General features: G+C 43.6%; 4 protein-coding genes across 9 annotated transcripts in view; 3 read left to right on the top strand and 1 right to left on the bottom strand.

The window, feature by feature from the left end:
* The first annotated feature begins 97 nt into the window (after nucleotides 1-97).
* Nucleotides 98-2,503, top strand: LOC139108128 (solute carrier family 52, riboflavin transporter, member 3-A). The gene has a single exon (XM_070666197.1). The coding sequence runs from the start codon at nucleotides 610-612 to the stop codon at nucleotides 1,987-1,989; it is 1,380 nt and encodes a 459-aa protein (XP_070522298.1). The 5' UTR covers nucleotides 98-609; the 3' UTR covers nucleotides 1,990-2,503.
* Nucleotides 2,504-2,720: 217 nt separating this feature from the next.
* LOC139108130 (F-box/WD repeat-containing protein 9) lies at nucleotides 2,721-6,481 on the top strand. 2 transcript variants are annotated; one of them, XM_070666202.1, is made up of 7 exons: nucleotides 2,721-3,034; nucleotides 3,195-3,354; nucleotides 3,730-3,888; nucleotides 3,988-4,229; nucleotides 4,360-4,609; nucleotides 4,941-5,216; nucleotides 5,440-6,481. In XM_070666202.1, exons 2-7 carry the CDS (start codon nucleotides 3,286-3,288, stop codon nucleotides 5,527-5,529), a joined length of 1,086 nt encoding a protein of 361 aa, XP_070522303.1. In that variant the 5' UTR covers nucleotides 2,721-3,034; nucleotides 3,195-3,285; the 3' UTR covers nucleotides 5,530-6,481. The 2 variants fall into 2 exon arrangements, with proteins under 2 accessions (XP_070522303.1, XP_070522302.1); XM_070666201.1 differs by having other exon boundaries at nucleotides 2,722-3,034; nucleotides 3,746-3,888.
* A 175-nt stretch (nucleotides 6,482-6,656) lies between these two features.
* LOC139108126 (peroxisomal leader peptide-processing protease-like) overlaps nucleotides 6,657-25,777 on the top strand; it is a 51,141-nt gene continuing 32,020 nt past the window's right edge. Inside the window, exon 1 of the mRNA XM_070666194.1 lies at nucleotides 6,657-7,326. The gene's annotated coding sequence lies outside the window, so the exon portion shown is untranslated. The remainder of the gene's footprint in view (nucleotides 7,327-25,777) is intronic.
* Itp (ion transport peptide) overlaps nucleotides 9,890-25,777 on the bottom strand; it is a 34,243-nt gene continuing 18,355 nt past the window's right edge. For 3 of the 5 annotated variants that reach the window (XM_070666205.1, XM_070666203.1, XM_070666206.1), the window contains exons 2-4: nucleotides 13,645-14,024; nucleotides 12,464-12,584; nucleotides 9,890-10,729 (exon numbers count right to left, since the gene is read on the bottom strand). In XM_070666205.1, coding sequence (XP_070522306.1) covers nucleotides 12,464-12,584; nucleotides 13,645-14,024 — 501 coding nt within the window. In that variant the 3' untranslated portion in view covers nucleotides 9,890-10,729. The other 2 variants (XR_011546614.1, XM_070666204.1) reach the window with 2 other exon arrangements.

Here is a 25,777-nt window from a genome sequence, read left to right as displayed (position 1 = left end):
AGCCTGAACAAATATTTTTTTTAATTATTTTTTTTAACAGAAAATCAAAGTCTTCTTATCAAAATATTGAGTGCACTTTTCCTGTCACAAACATAAAATAATATAATACATATTTATAATTATCTGTGTTGGATACTTAATATTTGAAAAGCTCAATTTTCACTATTACGTTTATGATAGACGGTACGTTAGGTAGTGCTCGAATTAATCATGCGCGGAAACTTAATGTGTCTTCTCTTTTGATTGCATAAACACTTTATCTGATAAAGTTTATTGAACAGATTAAGAATTGGCGTTGAAAGGAGGGACAGTTCTTTTACTTCATAACTTTAATTACATCTCCATGACTCTGCTTTTAATAAGGTTGTGCAACAGAGTTTCGTTCTTGTCTTCGTCTATTCTTTGAAAAAGTGAATGTATATTATATATACATCTGTGATATTTTAAGAATATTTAAACTTTCAGGTATCAGTAATGAAGTGAGTGATCGATTAATTCCGTTTAGAGTGCCGAATACCGATTACATGTTGTACTTGCTGAGCGAATTTATAAAGTGAAACAAATCGTTTATTGTCGAGCAGGGATAGAAGTAGAGGAACCAGCGATACGATGAAAGATAGTCGGCGAATTGACCGTTGTTTGGAACATGTAAAATGCGGTCGCATAATCGTCCATCTCCTCGTGATCTTGTTCGGCGTGTCTACTTGGATCGGCGTCAATGGAATATTTATCGAATTACCACTGCTCGTTAATGTTACACCGGAAGGTTGGAATTTGCCCGCGTACATAGTAATAGTAGCCCAGTCCGCGAACGTTGGTCCCGTAATATACGCTTTTCTGTACAAGAGCAAATGCCAACCGAACGAAACGTTATGTATTTTGTGCCTACTGTGCTCGCAGATTCTCGCCACGGGATTGCTAATATTCTTTTACGATAAAACGATTATTATTGGTACCAAGAAGTACAGCTTGATTCTACTGATATCGGTATTTTTTAATGCATTAGTCGGGTGTTTCAGTTCGGTATTGTTCATGCCTTATCTTCGTAATTTTGATCATGTTTACATCGTATCATATTTCGTCGGGGAAGGCTTGAGTGGCGTATTACCGAGCATAGTAGCATTAATACAAGGTGTCGGTGAACGTGAAACGTGTGATATCCTTACAAATACAACGAAAATAATTTCACTTAATGCACCCGACTTGAAATTTTCGGGCAAATATTACTTTTTGTTCCTAGCTCTTGTACTTGTATTATCGCTCGTTGCATTTATCGTTCTACGATATTCCTCATTTGTACAAATGAACAGAAGCTTGCGTCATAATTTGCTCACGCAAATTAAAGTAGACTACAGTAAGCGCAATGAGCCGGACATTACCGTTAACGCTTTTCGCAATAACAACGTTGATCATGCATTAGCCAAGGAAAGCGATAATGCAAGCGGTGTCTCATTTATTAAGACGAACAGCGTGTCCTCGTTTAGGAAAACTTACTTGTATACTTTGATTGGGATATGTTGCTTCTTCAGTAATGGATTTTTACCAAGTATCCAGTCGTATTCTTGTTTACCCTATGGTCATCTTGCCTATCAGTTAGCCATCGTTTGCACCCAATTCATCAATCCGCTATCGTGTTTTTTAATACTTTGGATCATGGTGTCAGACATAAGAATCATTAATTTCTTATCTCTGACATGCTTAATTGCCGGATGCTACGTTACTTACGCAGCTCTTTTATCTCCTACTCCACCGTTGCAAAAATCAGTAGTTGGCGTAGGATTAATTATTTTTTCCTGGACCATTCTAATGGGCGTCGTATCATATTTAAAACTTGTGATATTGTCCCTCCTGAAACATATATCGTCGTCAAAGGCGCTCTTCAATGTAGGTTTAGTTATGCAAATAGGCTCAGCAGCCGGTGCAATTATTTCGTTCGTTTTAATTAATTTCACCGATTGCTTCGAGATGTACAATTTCTGTTCTGTTTGAGAATAGCTGCTAAAACTTAATTCTTGTTAAAATAATAATAGCACGAGTTATTTCGATATACAAATCAAAGGGGCAACACGTAATAAAATTTAGCGGACAATAAGGAGAATAAGAGATTTTTTAAAAATAGTGTTAAGTAGTAAAAAAAATATCTTAAACTATAAATTTTAGTAAACAAAAATATATTTGTTCTAACTGGTTAGAACAGGAATTCTAACTTATTTAAATAATCAGAGCAGTGTACAACATGTTCTATGTTAACTTGAACAAAGTATTCCAGAAGTTGTATTAAATTGAAAGAAGTTGATTGCGAGATGTTGTACATAGAAAAACAATATATGTAATGCATCCATGCATTTACACTTTCTTGTTATGTTTTTACTTATGTAGTACAAGTGAACATGCCACAAACACAGTATATTTTAGTAAAACTGTATTAAAATAATGTATTAAAAGTGTTATTTGAATTTATTTGTTATTTGTTATCTGTAATAAATTATAACTTTCTAAATTCTTCGTGAATATATCATTACATAACTGTAAACTATACAGAGATGGCAAGTCAATAATTTTCTTTGACTTCAAGAATTAATTTCGGATACGTTCTGCGAACGGCAACGTTGCGTTCTGTACTATCTAGTCAGAATAAATTTTATTATATTTATTTATCTATTTATTTATTTTTTTTTTTTTTTTTTTTTTTTTTTTTTGCCAACATGGATACACATGTATAGTTCTTTCACAATACCTTGTGTAGGTGTCACTACTTATATAGGTTAAACAGCTGTGCTCTAAGGATGTGAAGCTTGATGTGGTAGCCGTCAAAACGCCGTTTGATATGGTTTGATAACAACAGATCGAACATTGATAAACGTACGCGTCTACAACCCTTGATCGCCTCTGTCACATCCTGCTAGTCTCGGGCAAGTCGAATGAAAGTACGCAGATTCTCAAAGCGGAAAGAAAAATGGATGACGAGAATGCAAGCTGCACGCACGACAGCGAGGAAGATGCACAACTATCATTGCTGGATCTTCCCGTGGAGGTTCGTACGTGAAAACGATAAAGAACGTCGATTGTTATTTATATATTTTACGCGCGTATAACCTCTTTTTATTTTTACTCTGTTTTCGTATGCCTTCATTTTTGCTGTCGGAGTGTTCGTTTGATCGTGCGCTTAATTTATTTATCACGTCTCATTTCAGATATTCCTGCATATATGCTCTTTCTTAGAGGCGTCGACGTTAGTACACGGTTTGAGCCTGGTGTGCAAGCAATTCTACCTGATTTTAAAAGATGACTCACTGTGGAAAGCGCGAATTAACCATATATGGCCGGATGCTAGCTACCCGCTCTTGCGTCCTGGTTAGTTCACGTTGATAACACGTTACGCCTCGCACGAACAACGCATTTTATAAAGAAACGAAACATTGGTTATTTCGTTCTATGCTAGCACTGTTTGACTTGCACATGCATATGTTGCACATTGGTTTACGTCGCGTACAAATTTTACTCCAAATTAATTTACTCTGTTCTTGGAACAAAATAAGCCTGTTTTCTTATAAAATGTTATATAAATATGTTTTTCGTTTACAAGAAGTTGATTAGGATAAAACTTGAACAGTATTGGAACGATCTGATACATATAAAGTAAGAAACTAATAGATTTACAATATGCTTGTCTTATAGATAGATTATTTGTACTTGATATTAAAATATTAATCAATTTTTGATACGAAGTCACATGCCATTGTAGCAAGACCTGACAAATTATTTTGGAAATTGTCATGCGTTGAGATGGAAAAGCAAATAGCACAATGGAAACAGCAGGATTCTATGGAGAAACTGATAATTCCGAATTCACAGTACAGCACAATAGATGCGCTATTACTCATGCACGTAGGTAGTATATTGTGCCAAATGTCTCGAGATATTTCTCTTTACAAAAAATATATATTAATGATGTAATAATGTGATAATAATGTCTCTTCTTCTCAGGATGGCACTACTTGCATAGCAGGCGCGAGAGATCGAACTTTGGTTTATTGGAAGCTTCCCTCTCATGAAAAGCTATCCTCTCACGAAATCGGACACTCCGTATGCATAGATTCCGCGCATAACGGATGGATCTGGGATTTAACGGCGATAGACAACACGATCTACAGTTGTAGTTGGGATCAAAGCGTCAAGTCATGGATGCTCAGAAATACTGGTCTCGTGCAACAGAGAACTTACGAGATGTATGTGATAATAGAAATTATTCAAAATGTAGATTCGCGTTTCGGTAAATAATTCGTGATTCTAAAATTTGCTATACTGAATTTTGTCAATTTGTATGTATTATTATTTAGTAACGTTAAATGTTTCTAGGAGCGTGCCGGGTGCATTGCTGTGCGTGTCGTCGTGTCCAGAGCGAGCCCTCTTTGCTACCGGCTCGTACAGTAAGACTGTGTTCGTGTTCGATTCGAAATCTGGACATAAACCGATCAGACAGTATCGACCGCACACCGGAGCCGTAATTAAGCTGGCTATGAACGCGGAATATATTCTAAGTGCTAGCGAAGACAAGACGATTTCTGTTTGGGATCAGAGAGCCGGAAGGACTTTGAAATCTATCACAGTAATTTCATTCCATATCTTTATATGTTGATAAAAAAGACGCGGCTGTGTTATCGTACACTGAAAAGCAAATATAGCATTTGCTGCAACGAGCGGTGACGGCGGCTGGCGTACGTGACTTCCCCCACTCTCGGCCGCCGAGTACGGGGGGGGTGTAGTAGGCCGCGTTCTCCCTCAGTCCTCTGTGACCGGTACTCCGTAACACATCTACGCGCGCGCTTCGTGTGAGATTCGACGCACATCACGCCAAGATCACGTACGCTAGCCGCCGTCGTAACACCGTGAATGCCATTTCTGACTGTGAGTGTACGTTTTTTTTTTTTTCCCTTTAGATTTCAACCGAAGCATTTCCTATGTGCATGAGTATGCAGCGGGATTGGGTTTGCGTCGGTGACAGTACTGCGAAACTGCATGTACTAAATCCAAAGAACGATTTCGAGCTAGTGAAATCTTATTCCACGGAACATACAAAAGGGATAACAGGAGTGCATTTAACCCACGGATGTCTGATAACGAGTTCCACGGACGGTACTGTTAGAATTTCGAGTCCTACAGATCCACCAAAACCCATCACTAGTTTACTTTCAGGATTTGGAGAGATTGCTAGTGTAAGTATCATGAATAAAACTTGCCGAAATCATTGTATAATTGTCTTGGAAAAAAAAACTTATTTACGTGTAAAATAATATAATTAAAAAAATTAAATTTTTACAATTAGGTTTTATTGTCTTAAATGGTGAAGATGGATTTTTCTTCAGTTGATGACGTAAATTGATAAGTCGTCATATTTTACATCTAAGTGTTGTATCTAATTGCATCTTTTTGTTGCAGATGGATTACCTGAATGGTATTCTTGCGATTTCTGGTATCGACATCACAGTATGGCGCCCGAAATCAACGTATTCAATAAAGTACCAATAAACGAAAAGTTCTATACGTGTTCTATAGCTATTCTACAGCTATATTGTGCTTTGATATGTAAAATAGGTTGCTTTCTTTTTTATAAAACACAAATCGACGCAAACTAACACATCGAGTATAATAGTTTACAGTTAAATGGGACTTGATATATCACTTCCAGAATCGAAGTTTGTCTATTGAGCTTAAATTAAATTTTAAATTAAAAGTGACACGTGTTGGTTTCTGTTCGACTATGTTCTCTAAAAAGAAAGCAGCCGTAATCTTAATTTGTTAAATTGTGGTCTACTATTTATTGTAATGTCTACCTATACGACAATCGTACATTCGTCTTATTAGCTGTCGTGAGTTATGACTCCGTTTTGATATTTACATTTCTTGAACCAATGGCAACTACCATAATTTCCAATAATTTATTTTGCAGTTAATTTACGCGATACAGATTATGACACATTACATGTAGATAGATAATATTGAACATTAATCTTTCTTATGGTAACATTTATTATAATTATTACGATAAATGTAGACCAGCCTTAAAGTATAATGTAATATATACTAATTCACGAAATTGATACATATTATTTCGTTGAAAATTAATTTTGGTAAAAGCTTTACTAATACCGCAATTATAAGCTGAGCTTGTAATTACAGCGTGTTCATAATAGGATCTTTTCTCGATAATACCAAGGGAAAGCATATTTTTATAGTATAATTAAGTTCCATAAGCATTTAAATATATTTTATATATTATATTATCGTATGTTGTGTCATTGTTTGTCGTTTTGAAAAATTTTCTCTGACAAGGTGTTGTATTTAATATAATTTATTTCCACCATGTAAAACACATTGTGCGCGTGCAGATTCGAGAACCGACGGCATTTAGAAGACTTCGAATACCGGACAACTGTTTATAATATTTATAAACAAAAATATAAGTCATGTATTCGAGAAAGGGACCCACAGTTTTTCTCATCCTCTAAGTCTATCGTGATATTCACCGCCTGGAATTGTCACGAATTGGAATTCGAATTTACCGGGGACGTCGCGCCGCGTTACGTCACACGACACGCCATGTTGATGGCGTGACGCGATTTCAACCAACTTCACGTTGATGATGATTAGTTTTTTCGTACCTTGCAACGAGTCGTGTCGGTGACCGCTTTCGTTTTGTTCTACGAAGGTTTAGCCGAGTCTCTTCGAGCCCGCAGGTCACACGTGCCCACGAAGCTACGTTTCCGCGTCCCCGTTCGCATCGCGGTTGTGCGATCCGCAGTTTTGTCCGGCTTCGCGCGCTCACCGGAGAGAGCTCGCGATCAGCGAAGAGGTTAGCGCTCGCAAACGCCGACGGTTACAAAGTTCGTATTCGCCAGTTACCCCGATCTGCACTCTCGCGTGCACTTAACTGCAAGTCGCGAGGTTGCGAACAAGATAGAACTTGTCGCGTTCGTCATTTCTGATACCAAATACGTGCGTTATAATTATTGGAGAAGAACAACGTAACGGGACTGTCTCGGTTGTTACTTCAGACCTTCGTAGTCGGGACAAAATGTCGAGTTCGCGTCGCCTTCGACCGAAAGTGCAAATCGAGCTTCCGTGTCGGTAGATTGTCGCGGGAAACTTTATGGCAATCGTGTTCCAGTGCGGATGACAGGGTGTGAATCTTTGTGGAATACGGAATTACTTGTGAAATACGGAATAGAAAAGAAGAAGGATATACAAGCGACAGCGGTCCTCCCATGGTCCAGCGTAGCTGATTGCTGACAGTTCTACCTAAACTCGCAGCATCGACGGAAAACGGTGAGTCGATTTTATCTTTATTCTGAATTTATTCGCTGGATTTTAGAACGGGGATATAAATCATAATTAACAACAATGCGCTTAACGTTTATAAATCGAAATATATAATTAATAAATAATACGTAAAATGCGAGTAAAAATTTAAGTATATATATATATATATATATAGCAACGAAAGTGAAAATGCCGTTGCAAAAATGGAGGGAGGGTAAAGAGCTAAAATGATAAAACAGGACGGTAAAGGTAAAAACGAACAAGTCGGTAATATTGGCTTTTGATTTCACCCGTTTATTCACGCAAAACAAGAATAGACTTGGATATCCGGTGTCGTTAATCGTACTCCTTGTACACATCTTCCGTCCATATACATACAATATCGCGCATCATACGCATCCACGAAATGCATATACGAAACCGTGGTGTATACACATTACATATTATATGTATTTATAATATAATTTTTTTTTTAATTAATTGAATAGGATACGATTCCTCAGCCTTTTCTCATCTTCGTTCTCGAATTCGATCGCGCGTATATATAATGCGTGTCTAAGTACGCGTGTGTGCATATATGTACATACACGCGGATATTTTCCTCTATATACCTTCGGAACGCGTGCGACATCCGCACCCCGTCCCCCGTTTTCTCTCGCGTGCCGATAAAAATATTTCACGCGCGTGTCGTTGCCGTGTCGTTTGCGAACGGAAAAAAAGAAAAAAAAAAACTGTCCAACGAAAGTCGATGGTGTCTGGCAAAAGTATGCAAACATCGTCTGCTCGCGTGTCGGATTTATTCATATCGCAATGAAAGAGCCGAAAGAAAAAGAAAAGAAAAAAAAGAAAGAAAGAGAGAGAGAGAAAGAAAAAAAGAAAAAAAAGAAAGAGCGAGAAGCTGAGAGGAAAAACTTATCCGCAGTCGTGCTTTGTTTTTGTTTTTTTTTTTCTTCCTTTCTCGCGCGTGATCGCAACTTGCAGCTCGCGTCGGCAGGTGCGAAACGGAAAGCGGTGGATTATCGAAAACGAGTCGTTCGCGAGAAGCCTATTTCGTTCAGCTAACGCAGTTTCCTCTCGCGAGGAGGAAGATTTCTCCTTCGACGGCGACTCTCGCTAAGGCGAACCCGTCTGCCCAGGCGGATAATTCTGAGATCGCGAGACATATTTTTTTTTTTTCTGCGGACAGATTACGCGAAGTGAGACAAGCGGACTTCGAATCTCGCCTCGAAATGTCCGAGCCCTCCAAGATCGCACCTGACGATCGTAGACATGGAATGATTTCAATACTGATTTTGGAATGCTTCGTAATTCTCGCGGTCAGAGTGGCGATTAGGCGTCGCAAAGAACGGCGGGATATTTTTTTTTTCACGTGTCTCTTTGCATTCGTTTTGCTTCCTTTATCGAGGCTCCTCCTCTTTTCCTCCTGCTTCGCATATCGCGCGGTTAATGATTCGATTTAAGCTACCCCGCCGCGAATTTGCGAACACCGTTTCCCCTCGGTTAGGTACGCACGCTAATACTTTTTGCTTCGCTATGTGTCACTTATGCATAACTTAAAAACGTAAAAAAATAAATAAATACTACGCGTTTCGTGCGCGACTCCGTCCGCGGATCGTCGGACCAGCACGGAGGAGAAAAAAAAAAGAAGAACGCTCTCCGTCGCCAAAGCGCTGGTGAATACAACGGGTAGAACTTCTTTTGTTACTCAACTGTCTCTTCGCAACAACGTTCACGTATTCGACTCGCGTATAATTGAGTTACGGTTCGATATCGTCGGCGTATCTTCCACCGTGCCGCCCGCTGCGTTTGTCCCGGTAAAAAAAAATAAAATAAAAAAAAAGAACGTCATTATAAATTGCAATAATAACAACAATAATTCTACTATGACGTAATATAGTTCTCTTAATAACGCGGTCCCCATTTGAACGATCGACGAATCTCAGATCTATTTTCTTTAATGTTCGATTTTTAAATACTTAGCCGAATACTCGCAGAAATTTCCCGCGTTTGTTTTTTATTTTTTTTCGCTGCTTTTTTTTCTTTTCTTTTTTTTTTTTTTCTGTGTACTTTAAAATTATTATGCATATATTTGTGTAACGCGATGCAAAAATTACCGACATTCTCTTTCGTCTGTTCACGCGCACGTTTTCTCCCACGAATGGTTCGATCGTTAACTAAATAACAAACGGATGAAAGATGGCGATAATAATAAAAATATAATCGTGGCGTAAAAGTAATCGAATAATAATATAATAATATAGATTATCGTTATTACTATGTAATGATGGATGATGACGATTAATTAATTATCAAATAAAAACGAGTAGCGTGGTGCGCGAGAGCGCAGATATTTTATCGACTAGAATTCGTATGGAATCGCTGTGTGTACGTGTAGGTGTGTTTGTATGGCGCAGTCGTATCGTTTCGCTCCCTTGTGGCTCGTTATTTAGTATATTATTGTGTAACTTTGTGCCTCATCGTGTCAAACAACGACGCGACTCACCGCGAAGAGGATCGCCATCTCTCTATCGTCGTTTTTTCTCTCTCTCTCTCTCTCTCTCTCTCTCTCTCTCTCTCTCTCTCTCTCTTTCTCTTTTTTCCTTTCCTTTCGAATTCTCTCAATTGTACTCTCATCGCACCGCTAGTACTCGCCGATATTAGAACAGAACGACGTTCACGGATGTCCGTCGCTACGGCCTCGGACACCGAAACTACGTCTCGAGTCGATTAGACGACGAATCGCACGTTCCAGATGTAACAGCAGATAGATAGTCCCCTGCGAGTCCTCCCGGATTCTCGTAGACGTCGTAAGTACCGCCGTGGCCGTTCTTCAGGTCATCCGCGATCGCGGCAACCTCCGAGATAAAAGCCTCCGGGAACGCTGCGACGAATCGTGGCGCGATCTCCATAGGATCGGAAGATCGACGCGCGCGCAGCATCCGTTCTCCAACGTTGATGTTCCCCGTCGTTAGGTTTCCCGACGGTATCGAATTGAATCTCGCGAAGCACCAGACTCCTCCAAGTTCGCGGAACGACCGACGATCAACGCTTCTTAGCCCTCCTCTTCTTTTTTGCAGTCCTTCTCGAGAGATCGCGTTCTGCATCGATCTCCTTCTTGGTCTTATGTATGTATGTGATCGTGTAGGCGCGCGCGTTTTTTTTTCTTTTTTTTTTTTCCTTTCTTTTCTTTTTTTCTTTTATCATGTACACGCGCACGCGTGTGTTTGGAAAAATGTGTATATCGTGTGATGTGTCTTCTTCGTGGTGCGGCGCGTCGATGCTCCGACCATGTCCCGTTTACTTCTTGCGACCTAGGTACTCGACCATCTCCTGCAACCTTTCCTTCTCGTCCTCAAGCAGCAGCGCTTGGATGCAGCTCGTGAAGTATTGTGTGCTGAAGCAGTCTTGCCTGTAGGGAAACAGAGATCGGAAATAGTAAAATCGAATAGGGCCGCTGGTGAAACATAGGCGCTTAATCGCGAAACTTGGTCGTCAAGCGTGATACATTCGGACCTGTTTAGATTTATTTGTTTAAAATGGACTTGTTAAGAGACGAAAAAGAAAGCTTTTTACTTTGCGAAATGTAACGTTAATTAAAAAAAAAAAAAAATGTTTGTCACAACTGTTCTAAATACATTTTTATTTAATATATTTTTATTTTTGATTTTTGAAAAATAATTTAAATTTTGAGACTTTTACGGATAATGTCAATGAAATTAATATATTTAAGCAAACAGGTCCGTGAATTAATAGTTGTTAGTGCATAGATATTGGGATATGTGTAGGAAGGTATTGATTATTTCACACTCTACATCAAAATGTCGTATATCAAAGGTAGAGTGTGAATTGTCACACTTAAAAAATATTTAATACGTTCACAAAAATATTTCAAAATTGCATTTTTAAAAAACGGCACAAAATCGCAGCCTTCACCACCTAACAAAAATACTTTCTACGTTGATTTGCCACCTTAGTATCGTCCTGGAAAAAAAAAATTAACAACGATCGTTGCAAAAAACATCGACGAGACGCAAAAATTGATTAAAATGTAAAACGTTTACAAGTTTGCTGCCAAAAATGGTCCAAAAATCGTTGTTGCCGAAAAGGCAAAAATGAAAATGTGTGAATGTGAATAATGTGAAGTCGAAATGTACGAGATGATGGTAAATGTTATGTCGCCAGCGATGCTGTATTTTATCAAATCGCATTACAGACGTACTTTAAAATAATAGAATTGCAATAGATAATAATATTTCATATTAATTGTTCCAAAAGCTATTTTAATAGAATTTTAATAATTTCAAATATAATTTTAACAACACTTGGTTATTATTGCAGCATTGCTCGCTAACGTAAAATATTTTTTGTTTCTTTTATTAAAAAAAATTTTTTTAATTTAATTTTTTTTTCTCTCTCTTATATAAAATTACCTAATATCTCATACTCATTATCTCGGTGCGAAGATACTATAATATGCGTGGATATTCGTCCAGGAGATGGTGTCAAAATGCAACGAAAATATAATTGAAAATAATGGCAAGGAGAGTAACAAATAACAGTACCAAAATAGAATTTAAATAAAAATTCGGTCGATCTTGCGATTTATCACTTCTCGTTTACGACTTTAATCTCTCTCTTATTAAAAAAAAAAAAAAAATTAATAACACGTTCGGCAATGCATTCAAGTCCGCGAACACGTTGTTTAATTACGTTCTTACTAGATTATTATCACTCATTAATTTTTAAAGCGTATGTACATAGTGTCTGATTCAAATCTATCTCACTTCGCGTAACGAAACGCAACTTGATCGCTTTGATCGCGTAACCACGACTTTTACACAATTCGCCATTACTCGCACCGTGCAATCGAAAACGCATCGTCTTTTTTTTTTTTTTTTTTTTTTTTTTCTACGAACGTTGACGTTACAAGATGCATACGATACGTACGTACGTACGTGTGCAAAGATTGCGTGAACAAATCCAAGTTTCCAACGGGTGGAGGACGTATCAGGACGAGAGCAGACGAGGAAGGATAATGGGAGAGCAAGCGGGCACAGTTAGTTCTTTATATTTGCGAAAAGCGGAGAGAAAAGAAAGGGGGGCGCATAAAAGGAAAAATCATAAACTAAAAAAAAAAGGCTACCTAAACCCCGGGATCAGCTCCATGGAGTTGCTTGATCCACATTTGGATCTTTCCGATCTCGTCCGTTAGCAACAGAACGTCTAGGCATCCTTTGAAGTAATCCGTGGTGAAACATTCCTTCCTGCGTAGGGTTAAAAAGAGAAAAAGAAAAGAGTTACAATGGAATCGTGTCACGTAGGCGCAAATTGCATTCGCAGGCGGCAGCTCGTGAGCTCGGAAATCCTGAAAAATACCTTATAAATACGGATAAAAATCTATTCCTCGTAATTATATCAAAATTAAAATGATCGATCGCGCGATCGAAAAAGAAACTTCTTGCGGGCAAAATAGACGCGTCGGCCGCGCGATAACGTTAAGAGTTTTCACGAGTCACGATACGTCGACGCATCTGCGTTTAACTATCTTCTCACATCTCGAGAAGGCAAAACTTTTTTCCTAAATTTAGCGCTACGTGCCGTTATGTGCATTCGAGCTCTAGCTCGTCAAGTCAGTCCCTTTTTCACGTTGATCCCACTCGTTCGTCGCACAATAGTTCTTTTGAGACAGCCCGTTAAGCGGCTTAACGCGGCTCGGCACAAACGGCAGGTAGCAGCGGATGTGCGTTGGTATTCGCTCGCACGAGCTATAAATAGAAGAGAAATCTCATTCCATTTCGATACGCGTGCCGACGTATGGCGAACGCGCGCACGTGTATGAATGAGCGCGTGTGCGTGTGCACGCGCGGCGATACACCGAGCAACGAGCACGTGTGCGCCGCAAAAAAAAAAAAAGATACACACAAAGGTACGTATCCGTACGTCCACCTTTGACCATTGTCCGGCCGCCGACATTTTTCAGGGTAGAAATTCACGCGGCGGAAGTCATTCGCGAAATCGTCAACGCTCGGAAGAGACTTCTCCCGTTAGTGCCGTCCAGACTTTTCGTCGGAAATGATCAGCTCGCGTTAACAAACCTCCCGTGTAACCGCACGCGGAACGAGATCGATAGCTCGCCGCGTCCTCTGCGTAAATCGTTATACTTTTGTTACAATCACGCGATTGAAAATGATTGCGAGTATCTCATCCTCGTTGACTTGCGCTCTAAATTGCCACGTAATAACGGAACAACAGCGGCGGAACCCGTCGCGATCGCCGATCGTCGATTCGTGATAACGTCCAGTCATTGCGAATAATGAAACGTACTTGCAAAGCATGTGCAATTGCGGCTCCCGGAAGAGGTTGTAACAGTCCTCGCAGATGCGGTCCAGACGGGCGAAGATGCTCTTGTCGTACACGCCCTTGCACTGAATGTCGAAGAACGACCTTTTGCCCAGAGGATGGCCGCTAAGGGTGGCGGCGTCCGCGCCCAGGCCGATGCAGGACGAGATCAGCAGCAGCGTCAATGACCACGTGAGAACGGAGACCAACACGGGGCAGGACGATCCCGCGGGCGACGACCTCGACGGCGATGACGTCGACGTCGACGACAATAGCGTCGAGCGATACGAGGAATGATACGCGGCCGATGGATACATCGCGAAATCGTCGTTGGATGATTGAGTATTTTGCTGCCGATGCATCATCTGGAAAGGAAAATCATTAATTAGATCATTAGATTAAAACTTTTTTTTTTTTCTAAATGCGAGGCTTAAAATATTACGAAGGTACTGTAATACGGATTGGAATTTTTTATATTTATTACGAATTACATATTGTTAGGGTACTGTAGTAAAAAGTTTTCGCGGACAATTACGACTGACTTATTAGCGCCAGCTGCCGAAAATTTCGTATTTATAGCGACCTCGGGTACTTGCTTCAATACACTTGTGCGCGGATTATCAAAGTGATTCATTGATAATAAGAAAAATGTGCGTTCTATTTGTTTAACGATATGTGAAATTTTTATAGCGTCGTGCTTACACGACGCGTTATTGAAGAAGTAATATTTATCATAAAGAGCCAGATATATAACGTTAATTAAATATTAAGTTATTTTAAATTTATTCAAATTAATCAAAATTAATAAGCGCGGCTAAGCCAATTCATAATTTTTTCGATAAACGATTAGAGGCGCGATAAGCGATAAAATTTAATTGACAAGGTGGTGATGCAATAACGAAAGTATGAGAAACATTAACACGTTGTTACAAGTATATTTGAAATATCGCAACAAGCGGCATACATTAAGAGTACACAGTCTTTTTTTATATTTATTTTAAACTCCTTTCCACTGATACGTTCGCAGTAAAAACAGATATTTCATTGAAAGCCAGCTGCGGCTTTCTTTTCAGAGAATGAATGAATCTAAAACTGGGCCTCTCTTGTCGTAGGTAATAAATTGTTGATTGTTCCGTTCACTTAGTCACGTTGTTCCTCGAAAGCTCTCCGATCTTTTCGAAGAATTATTCTCTATTCCCTTTTTATCTTTCAATTAAATCTCTCTCCGCCGGACCAAAGCGTCGTGTGGTCGAAAAAGAAAAAAAATATCTCGCGGACGTGAGATCTTTAAAAAAAAGATCGATCTTCTAGAAAAGCTGGACATTTAATTTCGCGATTCAACGTTCATCGAAGAGAGCAAAATCATTCATATACGTAACGATGAGACATACGCCGCGCGTACCAATATATCCCATCACCTTCTTGCCCTTCTTCTCTTCTTTCTCCTTCACCGATTGACTGGCCGGGCCGACCTGCAAGCCCACGCATACGCCCATGACACACACGCACACGCACGCACAGAGGTTAAGATGTAAAGCAACTCTTAACCAGTCCTGCAGCAGTCGCTGTGAATGGACCACACGCAGGTAGGCTCTACCTGTAAACGTCCTGAACCGACAACTTCATTAACTGAGGCCCCAGCACATGATCCACCATAAGGGGGACGGGGAGGGGGTGAAGGGACAGGGGTCCTTTCTCACTCTCTTTTCGCCTCCTCTCCGCTTCTTTCTCTCGTTCATATCATCCGCAGACCTCCTCCCTCCCCCCGTCCCACTCGCCACCTGCACACACGAGAGCGAGCGCGTTTCGCCCGATTCTTCTTTTTTCGGAACATAATCACCGCTCCCGGGTGGGATTTTATTTTTAGCCGCCAGGACGATTCTCGGAACTCTCCGGCAACCGCTCTCTTCTATATATCGGCGCCTCCACCTGGTAATTGGCCACAGGCCGATAATTTGCCCCCCAAAGTCGCCCGCATCCTGACATCGTTAAGACTCTCCTCTTACTCTCTTCCGTTTTCTACTCCCTCCTCCTTCGCTCCTCTCTTTCTCTTTACTCTTGTATGGATTTCCAAAGGCTTGTCTTCCACAGGAAAGAATGGACACCGCGATCTGTCTCGTTTCTCCTCGGGAGTCGACTTTCTCGGAACGTATCCGGTGAACCGGCGATCGTCGCATCAAAGAGAGCCAAAGACTCTCAATCTCTAGATCCCCCTCGTTGCTACTTAATTGATTTCATTGGGCTCGAATCCGCCGTCAATCTCCGCGGCCGTCGCGTAATAGCAACGGCTTAGGGAAACGTTTTTGAACAAGGTAAAAAGTAAAATACACGTTCCCGTGTGCGCGTGCAATATTTCTGTTTAATTAATTTGATTGTAGTCCGTGGTTGTCTCTTAAAATACGATCTCAAATCTCGGCGTGTCAGGGAAAGTGAGAGGGAGGGAAATAAATACACTATGCTGATTATTCGAAATGAATTTTAATGTTACTCCGCATTTACGTAGGACTGGCATTTTAAATTAAATATTACAATTATTAGAAAATTAATTAAATACCATAACGTAAAATGCCCTGGAATGATAAATTTCCCCTCAATCTCGCCCGTCTTGGAACAAGAACATTTCGATGCGAGATATATTTTCTAAATTGGCAGATTTTTCGCCTTTAATGAAGGCGAAGAGACGGGGGACGTCTCCACAAATATACATCCGCGCCGCGTACGTAAGTCTCCTCGATTATCCTTATCGCGGTTCTCGTTTCGTCTCCGACCAATCCGGGATAACGCGTGTGAAAAAATCTGGCGATCCGACGTGCGGGACGCGTAAAGACATCGTAAATTAAACCCAGTTGCACCGGTACATTTTAAGGTATGGGGGAGGTGGGGACTTAACTCTCCGCTTGGCCCCGATTCCGGTAATGGCGACGGACGTCTCTCTCCCTCTCTTTTCTCCTCCCCTTCGGTTGCAAGCCCGTGGGGCCTCTTATCTTAAATTTCCCGGTGCATTGACAACCGGACCACACATGGGCATAAAGTGCACCGATATATGCGCCGTGAGTGAGTCGCTCTCGCCTCTGATACCGCGGGTCGAATCGCGGGGACGGTAAATGAGCCGGCTTTAAAAAAACGGTACAGCGTGTGTGTAAAGGCAGGGGGTCCGGTCGTGGGGCCCCGATCTCGGGCGAAACATTCGACTTACTTACAGGGCAGATTACATTATATTTTGCGCCAGTCGGGCGGAGAAGCATACGAAGCCGTAAGGGTCCGGCGCGTAAATAATGGCGCTTTTTAACCGGGCGATGTAGCGCGCGTATGCGACTTCACAAAGATATCGGCCGTACGATAACGCGTCGCAACGTGTTCCCCGTAAGTTACAGAGCGGAATCGGTTAGCGGCTAATAAAGTACGGCGGAATCCCACAAGTCCCCTCGGGCGTTTCATCGAAAGTTCCAACTTTCGACGACGACGAAAAAAAAAAAAAAAAAAAAAAAAAACTTTATTGCTCTTGTATTTAATTTGATATAACATTTGTTAGAATTTGCTGCGTTTATTTAAATAGATGCGTTTATAGCTTCGATGAATAAACTGTGCCGGACGGTATTTTTAGTTTTCACGAAAAATCGAGACAGCCGCAGCTAATTGCGCAAGTAGAAACGCATTTCGCAAAAGGTTCGTGGAATCGTTGCGTCGTGTCGATATAGCAACGTCTCGATTGCATTTCTCGCGAAAAATCGTCGCTATATTTAGATCGAACGGCCTGTGGGCGTAACACAGAGATCGGGTCAGTACAAGTCGTACGTATTCCGTTCTCTGTACAGAGATTATGCGTGTAATTCGAGTGAGAATGAATGGTCGTTCCGTAATATCGCATGGTGACGCAAAAGCGAATCGAAATGTCGAATAATAAAACGAAAGCCAATCGTCTTCTTATTCGCGATGCATAAAATACAAATAAAAGATAAATTTTGATATTATAAATATAATCATCGATAGGCTTATCAATATTATAATTAAAATTTTTCTATTTTAATAACCAAGCACTAATTTTTTTTCTTTTTTTTTTACCGTAATTAGGTTAATTAAATTATTCTAAAACAACCTTTTTTTTAAGAATATTCAAATACCATAAATTTTACATGTTCTTATTTAATACTGTTTTAGGGTATTTAAATTTATGATAGAAACGAAATGTTTAAATCGTGATTGTACGCTGTACGAAATCGCAATTTTTAAAAATAATTAAGGAATTGCAAATTAAGGTATTGCAAATTGATGTTCTAGACAAGTCTGTCCTTTTTATAGATACCATTTTAGATGTGATTTTGACGCAAGCGTATGCACCTTACGTGTACATATAACCTAAGATAAAATACGCAGAGGGTGTCGGGGCGAAGGGGATGCGCGAAGGGAGGAAACGGTCAATGGAGACTACTTGTTCCCGCGATAGATGAGTCTCTCCTCGGCTGAACCACGTACAGGTGTGCGATCTGCGAGGGCTCCTTCGGCAAAAAGCCACGCGCTCGTTCGAATTCGGCGGTCTACTCCGCGGCGGCTCGTTTATAGCATACGGTTATAGTATACGAAACGTCCAGCTACGTCTTCGACGCGCGAAAGCTCAAAGCTCGGAAAAAAAATCTAATTGCATGTAAATCGCAACGTTAAGAACCCGAACAATTATCTTAGACTAATCTTTGTAAACGCCGTTCTTCGGCCTGGCAAATTCTGACGACTCGTTCACAGTAGGACGCGAAAAAGAGCTTTCGAGGGTGGACAGGTCTCTTTCGTCTCTGAACTCCAGAACGTCTAATCTCAATCCCCCGATCGGTCGGGGCTAGGTCAACGACCTGCGCCCGTGAGGCTTGCCCGTCATCGCGATGACATTAAGAGGATCAGCGGCGGCTCAGGTAGAGAATACACGCGTGTACCGCGCGGACCCGTCATTACCTCGGGGAGGGGCATAAAAGCAGGATAAACAGCGTACGCCGAAAGAGCGGCGGCTTGAAAAAGTCACCGTGCACCGACGGTGGGGGGAGGGGCTTCCGCAAAAAAGCACCGCGGTAAGGAGGATAAGAAGAAGCGGCGAAACGCGTGCAATTACCGAAACGCGTTCCCGGGATCTCTCTCGAGAAGGGGGGGGGCGGGGGATTGGACCGCGTGTCCTACACGCTCTCGTTGATGGTGACCGGCGGGAAGTCAGCGGGGAATCGGGGGCTCGATCGAGCCCCGGGAGGACAACGAGCGAGAAGGAGAGAAAGGAGGAGGACTCCGCTCGAGGAGCCGCGCGGCGGTATTGTTAGATATATAGCTCTCCTCGCCAGGTGGTCCTTTTCTCGTGCCGGATGACTCAATCCCCGTGAGGAGTTGCCGGACGGGATCCGCGAGGGGACCCCTCGTCCCGCGACGGGGCCCCCATGAGTGCGTGTGCGACCGCGCGCGATCGCCTCGTTTGCGATATGTATGGACACGCGCACGAATATACGCACCGGCCCGACCACCGTGCGGCTGGGTATACGCGAAGCCGACGTATGCACGCGAGTGTGTCCCACGGTGGACCCATCGTCGAACAATAATGACTCCGCGGCCGGTCGCGGTGAGCCGATTTTCAGCCGTCGCGAGAATAGCCGTCGAAAATCTCTCTCTTTCCAAGAGCCTTGTCGTTGGGACACGAAACTTACGCGTCGGGAAATCGAGCCTCGGTGATTTATCGCATTTTCCTCCGACGTGCGTATTTCGTGGCGTAATCGTTGCCAATCGTCCTCGGAACCACTTAGCGGAATAACGACGCCCGCAAGGTAACGAGAATTGCTGCCCTTCGGTATACAGTATATCTCTCTCGCGGGAGTTTAACCGTTGCTTATAAAACACGCGCTCGTTTCAATAATCGCTACGTAATTATTACGCAATTACCGCAGAAATTTAACGGCCGTGAAGGCGGCAATCATCGCGCGAGTGCGTAACTCGCGTTTTAAATCCACGTGTACCTTCCCAGCGCGGGCTCGTACGGAATCGATCGCTCGGCATTGTAAAGTAATCTCGGTGCGAACTTTCTTGATTATCTAACGTAACGGGCTTCGTTTGCGCTTGCGATGCACGGATCGGGGGAGATCCGGTGGAGAGGAGAGCGTCGAGGTACAGCCGCTCGTTCACCGCGTGCCGCACGCGCTCACCGGAGCCTGCGGTCGGATTGTGGTTTTTACACGCGTATGTGCGACGCGGACGGTGCGGGAGGACGAGAGACGGGAGCGAGAAAGAAAAAAAAAAACGAGAGGAAAAGATCAAGATGTCGAGGCAACCGAACGAGAAGGCGAGAGGAGGGACGGGCCCTCTAATTAGGCGGTTGACCGCCGCCGGTATACCATGTACCACATAACATATGCCATACGATACGTGTGCTACACACACTGCTGTATACGCTTCGGTAGGCAGGAGAAAGGGAGGCGAAGAAACGGAGACGAAAATACTGAGAGGGCGGCGGAACGAGGCGGTCCCCTCCTCAGGAAAGAAAGGAAAGGGGAAAAGAAAAAAAGTAAAAAAAAAAAATAAAATAAAAAGACGACGGGAACCGTAAATCAAGCAGCAACGAGGAGGCGCTCTCCTTCTTCTCCGGAGCTCCGCCGATCTCTTTGACGTCCGCGGACCTACCTGCCTACGGTCCCGCTTGCATGCGTGCGTATGCGTGAGTGATAATGCGCGCGTGTATGCAAAAGGCCCACCGCCGCCGCTGCCGCCGTGCTTCCTTCGCGTGATTCGAGCTCTCGATATGCACACCCGGAGCGGTGCGTCGACGGTATCGCCACGAGTGATTTTTCTCGATGAAAAACGTATTATTAGAGGAGAGAGGGATCTTTCAACCCCCTTAGCCGAGAGCGTCGTGGCGTTTTTTTTTTTTTTTTTTTTTACACCGGGTGGTCTGTAGTTCAGTCACATCTGTTGGTTTTTTCTTTTTGCGACAAGTGTCAATAGAAAGATCATTCGTACAATGCTGTACAATTTTATATTTGATGGATAGCTACGTTACTATGATTTTATTTTTTATTTCGATCGTACACGATAGTATGTCATTGTCATAACAATATTTGTTACTCATAATTTATACAATCGCGCGTAATCGTGCAGCGTAATAATGCCAGGCAATTATTTTTCTCGCGGCAAACACGAACGCGGTAATGCTTCCTTTCTAAAAACGTTTCTTTTGCGCGCTGGCTAATAATCCACCTATACGTAATAGTCATTTAGCGCGTGTCCGATCGTTAGCGCGACGTAAATCGTTGAGGCATTCGTTCCGCAAGATCGGGGAGAGGTCAAGCCGGACACGTGTTGCACAGAAAAAATAATGCCGCCCATGCGAGAAGATAAAGAATAAAATTCGGAGAACTTGGCCCGCGGCGGCGCGGGAGATTGTCCGATCGAGGCCGCCGTCAATTATTTTCGCGGAAACGGATCTCCACGCGGCAGGAAAAGCGGATTTCGCTTTTGTTTGCCGGCCGTAATTCGCGCGAGGAACAAACGGCGGTGGCACCAGGCACCGTGGTAAAATCGATGACGTCAATCCCGCTCGCGATAATTATATAAGGACGGCTCTATTGGCCTTTACTGACCTTTGCGCGCTCGCGCGATGAATAAATGCTAAGCGATTCCGATCGGTATAACGCCCCACGCGGCCCGTTAATCGAACGGCCAAGTTTTTTTTTCACGGGAGATACTTGGCACAATTGCGCGCGGCGGCCGTTCATCGCGAGCCCGGATGGAATATCTCCGTCGTAGAATCGATTTTATCTCCCGATCGCCTTCGGCCCCTCTCGTGCCGCGTGCGTCTGTAATTAGCGACGATGATGTTACCTTCCGATACCAAGTCGCGGTTATATCACCCTGCGGTTAGAGATCGAGAAGGAAGAGGAGGGAGGGGGAGGGAGGAAAATCTAGAGTTTCGCTAAAAAGAGAGATCCCTCACGGTGCAGGATCGAGCGGATACATGTCGATGTATTTCCGTAAATTAGTAACGCGATCCCCACAGCGCGAGTTATTTGATTAGCCGCTAATTAAAAATTTCGCGCCGCCCACCGCGAGGATCGCGCCCGATAAAACAGAAGATTCGTTCTCGTCCCCGCGCGGACGTTATTGTTAAAAGTGATTCAAGGTTGGCAAATAGAAACGTTGCGCGCATTAAGGCCATTTTATATAAATATTAACACGCGCACATAGGTTTGATCCACGAGCGGTCATCTGTTTGACCAAGAGTTCACCGCGTTCGGGCAACGCGACGGTTAAAAATTTGAGATTTTTATCTCGCGTTACAATGATAATATGCTATAATTAACAGGCTGAATAAAACAATATTATCGCCGGTTAAATTCTCATCGCGTGTCTTGAACCTAACGCGTAATAAATAATAATGTTACGTTCGAAAACCTCGCTTTTAAAGATCGTATCTTTCTCTATTTTCTGCATCGCGGTCGTTATTTTGTGCCTAGTAGTCTCGTTTAGCAGTCGTAGCAGATAAGACCACCGAGATTGGCAAGCCGACCGGATAGGATCGTATAAAGCTCTCGCGCCGTGAAAATACATTCACCCGTGCCGGCACAAAGAGTGTCCGGTAAACGTCAATCATCTGTCGAGTCAATAACCATATTTCTCATCGATGGGACGCGCAACTCTGGTTGCCGTAGCACGCGGCCGCATTATCAATTCATATTGACGCTACTATCTACCGCCGATATCTCAATTAATTACTGACCGCATATGCGGGTTCTCGCGGCCGTAATTTGCGTTACTCCGGGAATTAAAGTGCGGCGGTGGCTTTTTCGTCCGCGGCCAATAAATCCATCGTCGTGGCGTTACGCCGGCGCGATTTATCACTTTCACGAGTGCAGCCTCGGTTTTTTGAACCTAAAATTAGAGACGGGAGTCTAGTTTGTTGTACAATTTTTTCTCTCCCGCGGGGGCTCTTCTTTCAGCACGGAGATACGAGATAACGTCACGGATAACGTGCGATTTATTGCAGCAGGCGTGAAACACGGCTTAGTGAAATTCTCTTTCTTTTTTCTTTTTTTTTTTTTTTTTTTTTTTTTTTTTTTTGTCGCTATTATTGTCCCGAAGGAATTCCCGTACGATTCCTCTTCCTTTGAAAATTACTATTATACTGTAATATCTCATAATCTTTTGTACGGAAACGAGAGAGTAAATCTTGGCGGCCGCGAGACTTACGAGCCGCTATCGATTTTGTCCCTTTTTTGTGCGCGATCGACGCGGGCCTCTCGGCCTCGGTGCGGCGCGCACCATCAGGCAACGCGGAATTAATGAGCACACCTGTGGACCCGCGTACACGGATGACGTATGTGACGCACGTAGCCGCCGCGCCGCGTCGATGGGCTCACACGCGCGTGCATTCGTGAAGGAATGCTCAACAGGTGTGCCGTGGATCCTCTGCGCGCGCTCACGCCCTTCCTTTGATCGTCCAAGCCTGTGCATACGCGCACGCACGCACACATTGTAAGAATCGCGACAATAAATCTGCGGGAGGACCGTTTCCTTTAAGAGAAACGAACGTCTTTCTTCGAAGTGCTATTTTTTTTTTTTTTTTTTTTTTTTTAATTTTTTTGCTTTACGATCCGTCCACTTTTTTTGCGCACCGAGGTTTACGGAGTATTTCCCGCGTATGAAAAATGAAAACCTCGCCGGTGATGCTCCTTTTAAGACTCGCTTTATATTTGCTACGAAGACAGACCAGGCTGGATTTCGCGAGTCGCGTACAAAACGGCGCCTTGTCCTCAGCGAGACCGTCTCTCGCCTGCCTCTCCGCGGCACGCGAACGGGTGCAACGAACCTCTTCGCCGCAGCCTTCGTCGGCAAGAAACGTCGCGAAGAGAAGCGGAACGTCGGAATTATAAACGCGTCGTACGCATCCGCAACGTTCGGCGAGAATTACGCAGCGGTTTGCAATTAAAAAAGGGGCTCGAGACGAAACGTCCCCTTGACTGTCGCGTTCGCGTATATCTTTTTAAAGCCCTTTCTCACGCGCGCGATAATTTTTTTCTCATCGCGCGATCGCTCGGTGGCTTCGCGAGGTTTAATTTCCTGCTTATCGACGAGCCCGACGATCTGATTTTAACAATCGCACCGGTCCGACGATAACGATCCGTAAATTATACCAGCCCGCGAAACGGCAAACGTTCTTTGCAACGATACGTCGAGCGAAATAACTTTCTGTAACGCAGCGCCCGTCCTTCTTTCGCCGTTATCAAGATTCTTATAGAACGAAGCCGGACTATTCCTTTTGCGTCCGCCACCCTGTACTCGAGGCAGGCTCTCCAAGGCGAGACTTTCTACCGTCGAACTCCCGCGGGTTTTAAGATCGAGCGTGCACCGTGTACGCTCGCAACAGAGGGCCTTCTGTCTTTCCGCCGCGCCGTGCACGCGGCGCGAATACGTCGAGTAGACGCGGGTAGCAAGGCGGGCGGAGGCGGAGGGATTCGCGCGATTTATTTACACGGCCCGCTGAGAGTACCTAGGCTCGCGCGTCAGCCTCTAGAGATGCGTTAACCCCGTTGCGCTGGTATTCGCCAGCAGCCGCGCTCTTATCAGCTAACAACCGCGCCGCGACCACGTTTCATCGGCCTTCCTATTATCAGGAGCACGTCGCGCGCCTGGAAAAAATGGCAATAAATTCGCGCCGGTAACACCGTGCCGCCGAAGATGCGAAGAGCGTCAGTGCGCGGATTTTTTATTTTTTTTTTTATTTTTTTTTTTTTACTTACAATTAGACGAGATAGATACCGTTTATTTTCTGACTCGAGTGCTCGGTAGTCGTCGAATAATATTTTGCAGAATAATCGATTTGCCGGAACATCTATCGGCGAAAGAATGCGCGTACTATCTCGCGTATATAGGGCAGAACCGGCTCTGTCGGCTGCCTACTCTTTCTTGCACGTTCCACTTGCGCGTCGCTTAGGTACACACGATGAAACGTCGCTCTGCCGACGCTAGGCGCGGATGGGCATCGAGAGGGACGTTGTCTAGAAACTTCTCTAGAAACCGCGAAAGGTCGCCTTCTACGCGACGTCGCCGATAATTTCTCGCAAGCAGGTAGACGAGCACGGGAAGCCGATCTGGCGAAAGGAATTATTATAAAAAATATTCAAACCGATAGAAGACCATTGATCGCGATTATATTCTGGACTTTACCTTCTCGCTTCGCGCCGAGTGTTTTTGCGAAACGTAATCCAAAGCGACGGCTCTTCCGTCACGAATTAATTTCCTTTACGAGTTATTTAATTAAAGGCTTTTAAGAAACAATCTTCGGGGAACTTTCAGTCTGCGAAGGCGATGTCTAGATGGCAGCAGACCAAGCCAACGAGAGAAACGGGATGGGGTCTTCGCGCTGCAAGAGGGACCGCGGCCGCACCGGCACCGGCACCGGCACCGGCCGTCACTACCACTTTGCGGCGACGGCCGCGATCCAAGTAGTGGGGCATACCGGTGTCCCGGCAGACAGCTTGGCGTCCTACGGTTCGCATTACGAGAAACCGTGCCTTTCTCCGTCTTTCGCCTCCTCTTGCCTCGTGTTCGCGGCCGCGGCTCGCGGTACACCGGGGTCTCCTCCGCGCGCGCTTGCTCTCCGCTCCGTCGACGTCGTCGGGCTTGGCTACCACCCAAAGAGGAGCGCACCTCTCACCCGCCCTTCCGCCCCCGGCGTTCATCCCATCTTTAATTACGTGACTCTGTTTTTACTCAGGAAAGAATTAAGACACTCGGGCACGAGATCGGTCTCTCATCCGCGACGCGCGTGTCGGAAAATTATTATCCGAAAGGCGCACGCAATTTATTATCTTTTTTTTTTTTTTTTATCGTCGATCGAAAGGCGGCCCCGCTCGAGGTTTCGATTTCGAGGATTCATCTTTTAATCGTGCGCAAATCGTTGGCGGCTCAAGGATAAATACGCGCTGACAATCCGAACGTTGGTAGAAGCGATCCGAGCGATCGCGCTCGCTCGTGCGTAGAGGACGGGCGTGAGATCGTGCGTATCTCCCATACGTATTCTCCGATACGTGTAATTTACGCCCGATCGAATGGCGGCGCGATACCGAGACTCCCCGAGAAAGCTTGAAACGGATAAATCACAATC

Source organism: Cardiocondyla obscurior, linkage group LG14 (assembly GCF_019399895.1).
Source record: "Cardiocondyla obscurior isolate alpha-2009 linkage group LG14, Cobs3.1, whole genome shotgun sequence".
Taxonomy (NCBI): Eukaryota; Metazoa; Arthropoda; class Insecta; order Hymenoptera; family Formicidae; genus Cardiocondyla; species Cardiocondyla obscurior.
This window is presented reverse-complemented; position numbering and strand designations above follow the sequence as displayed.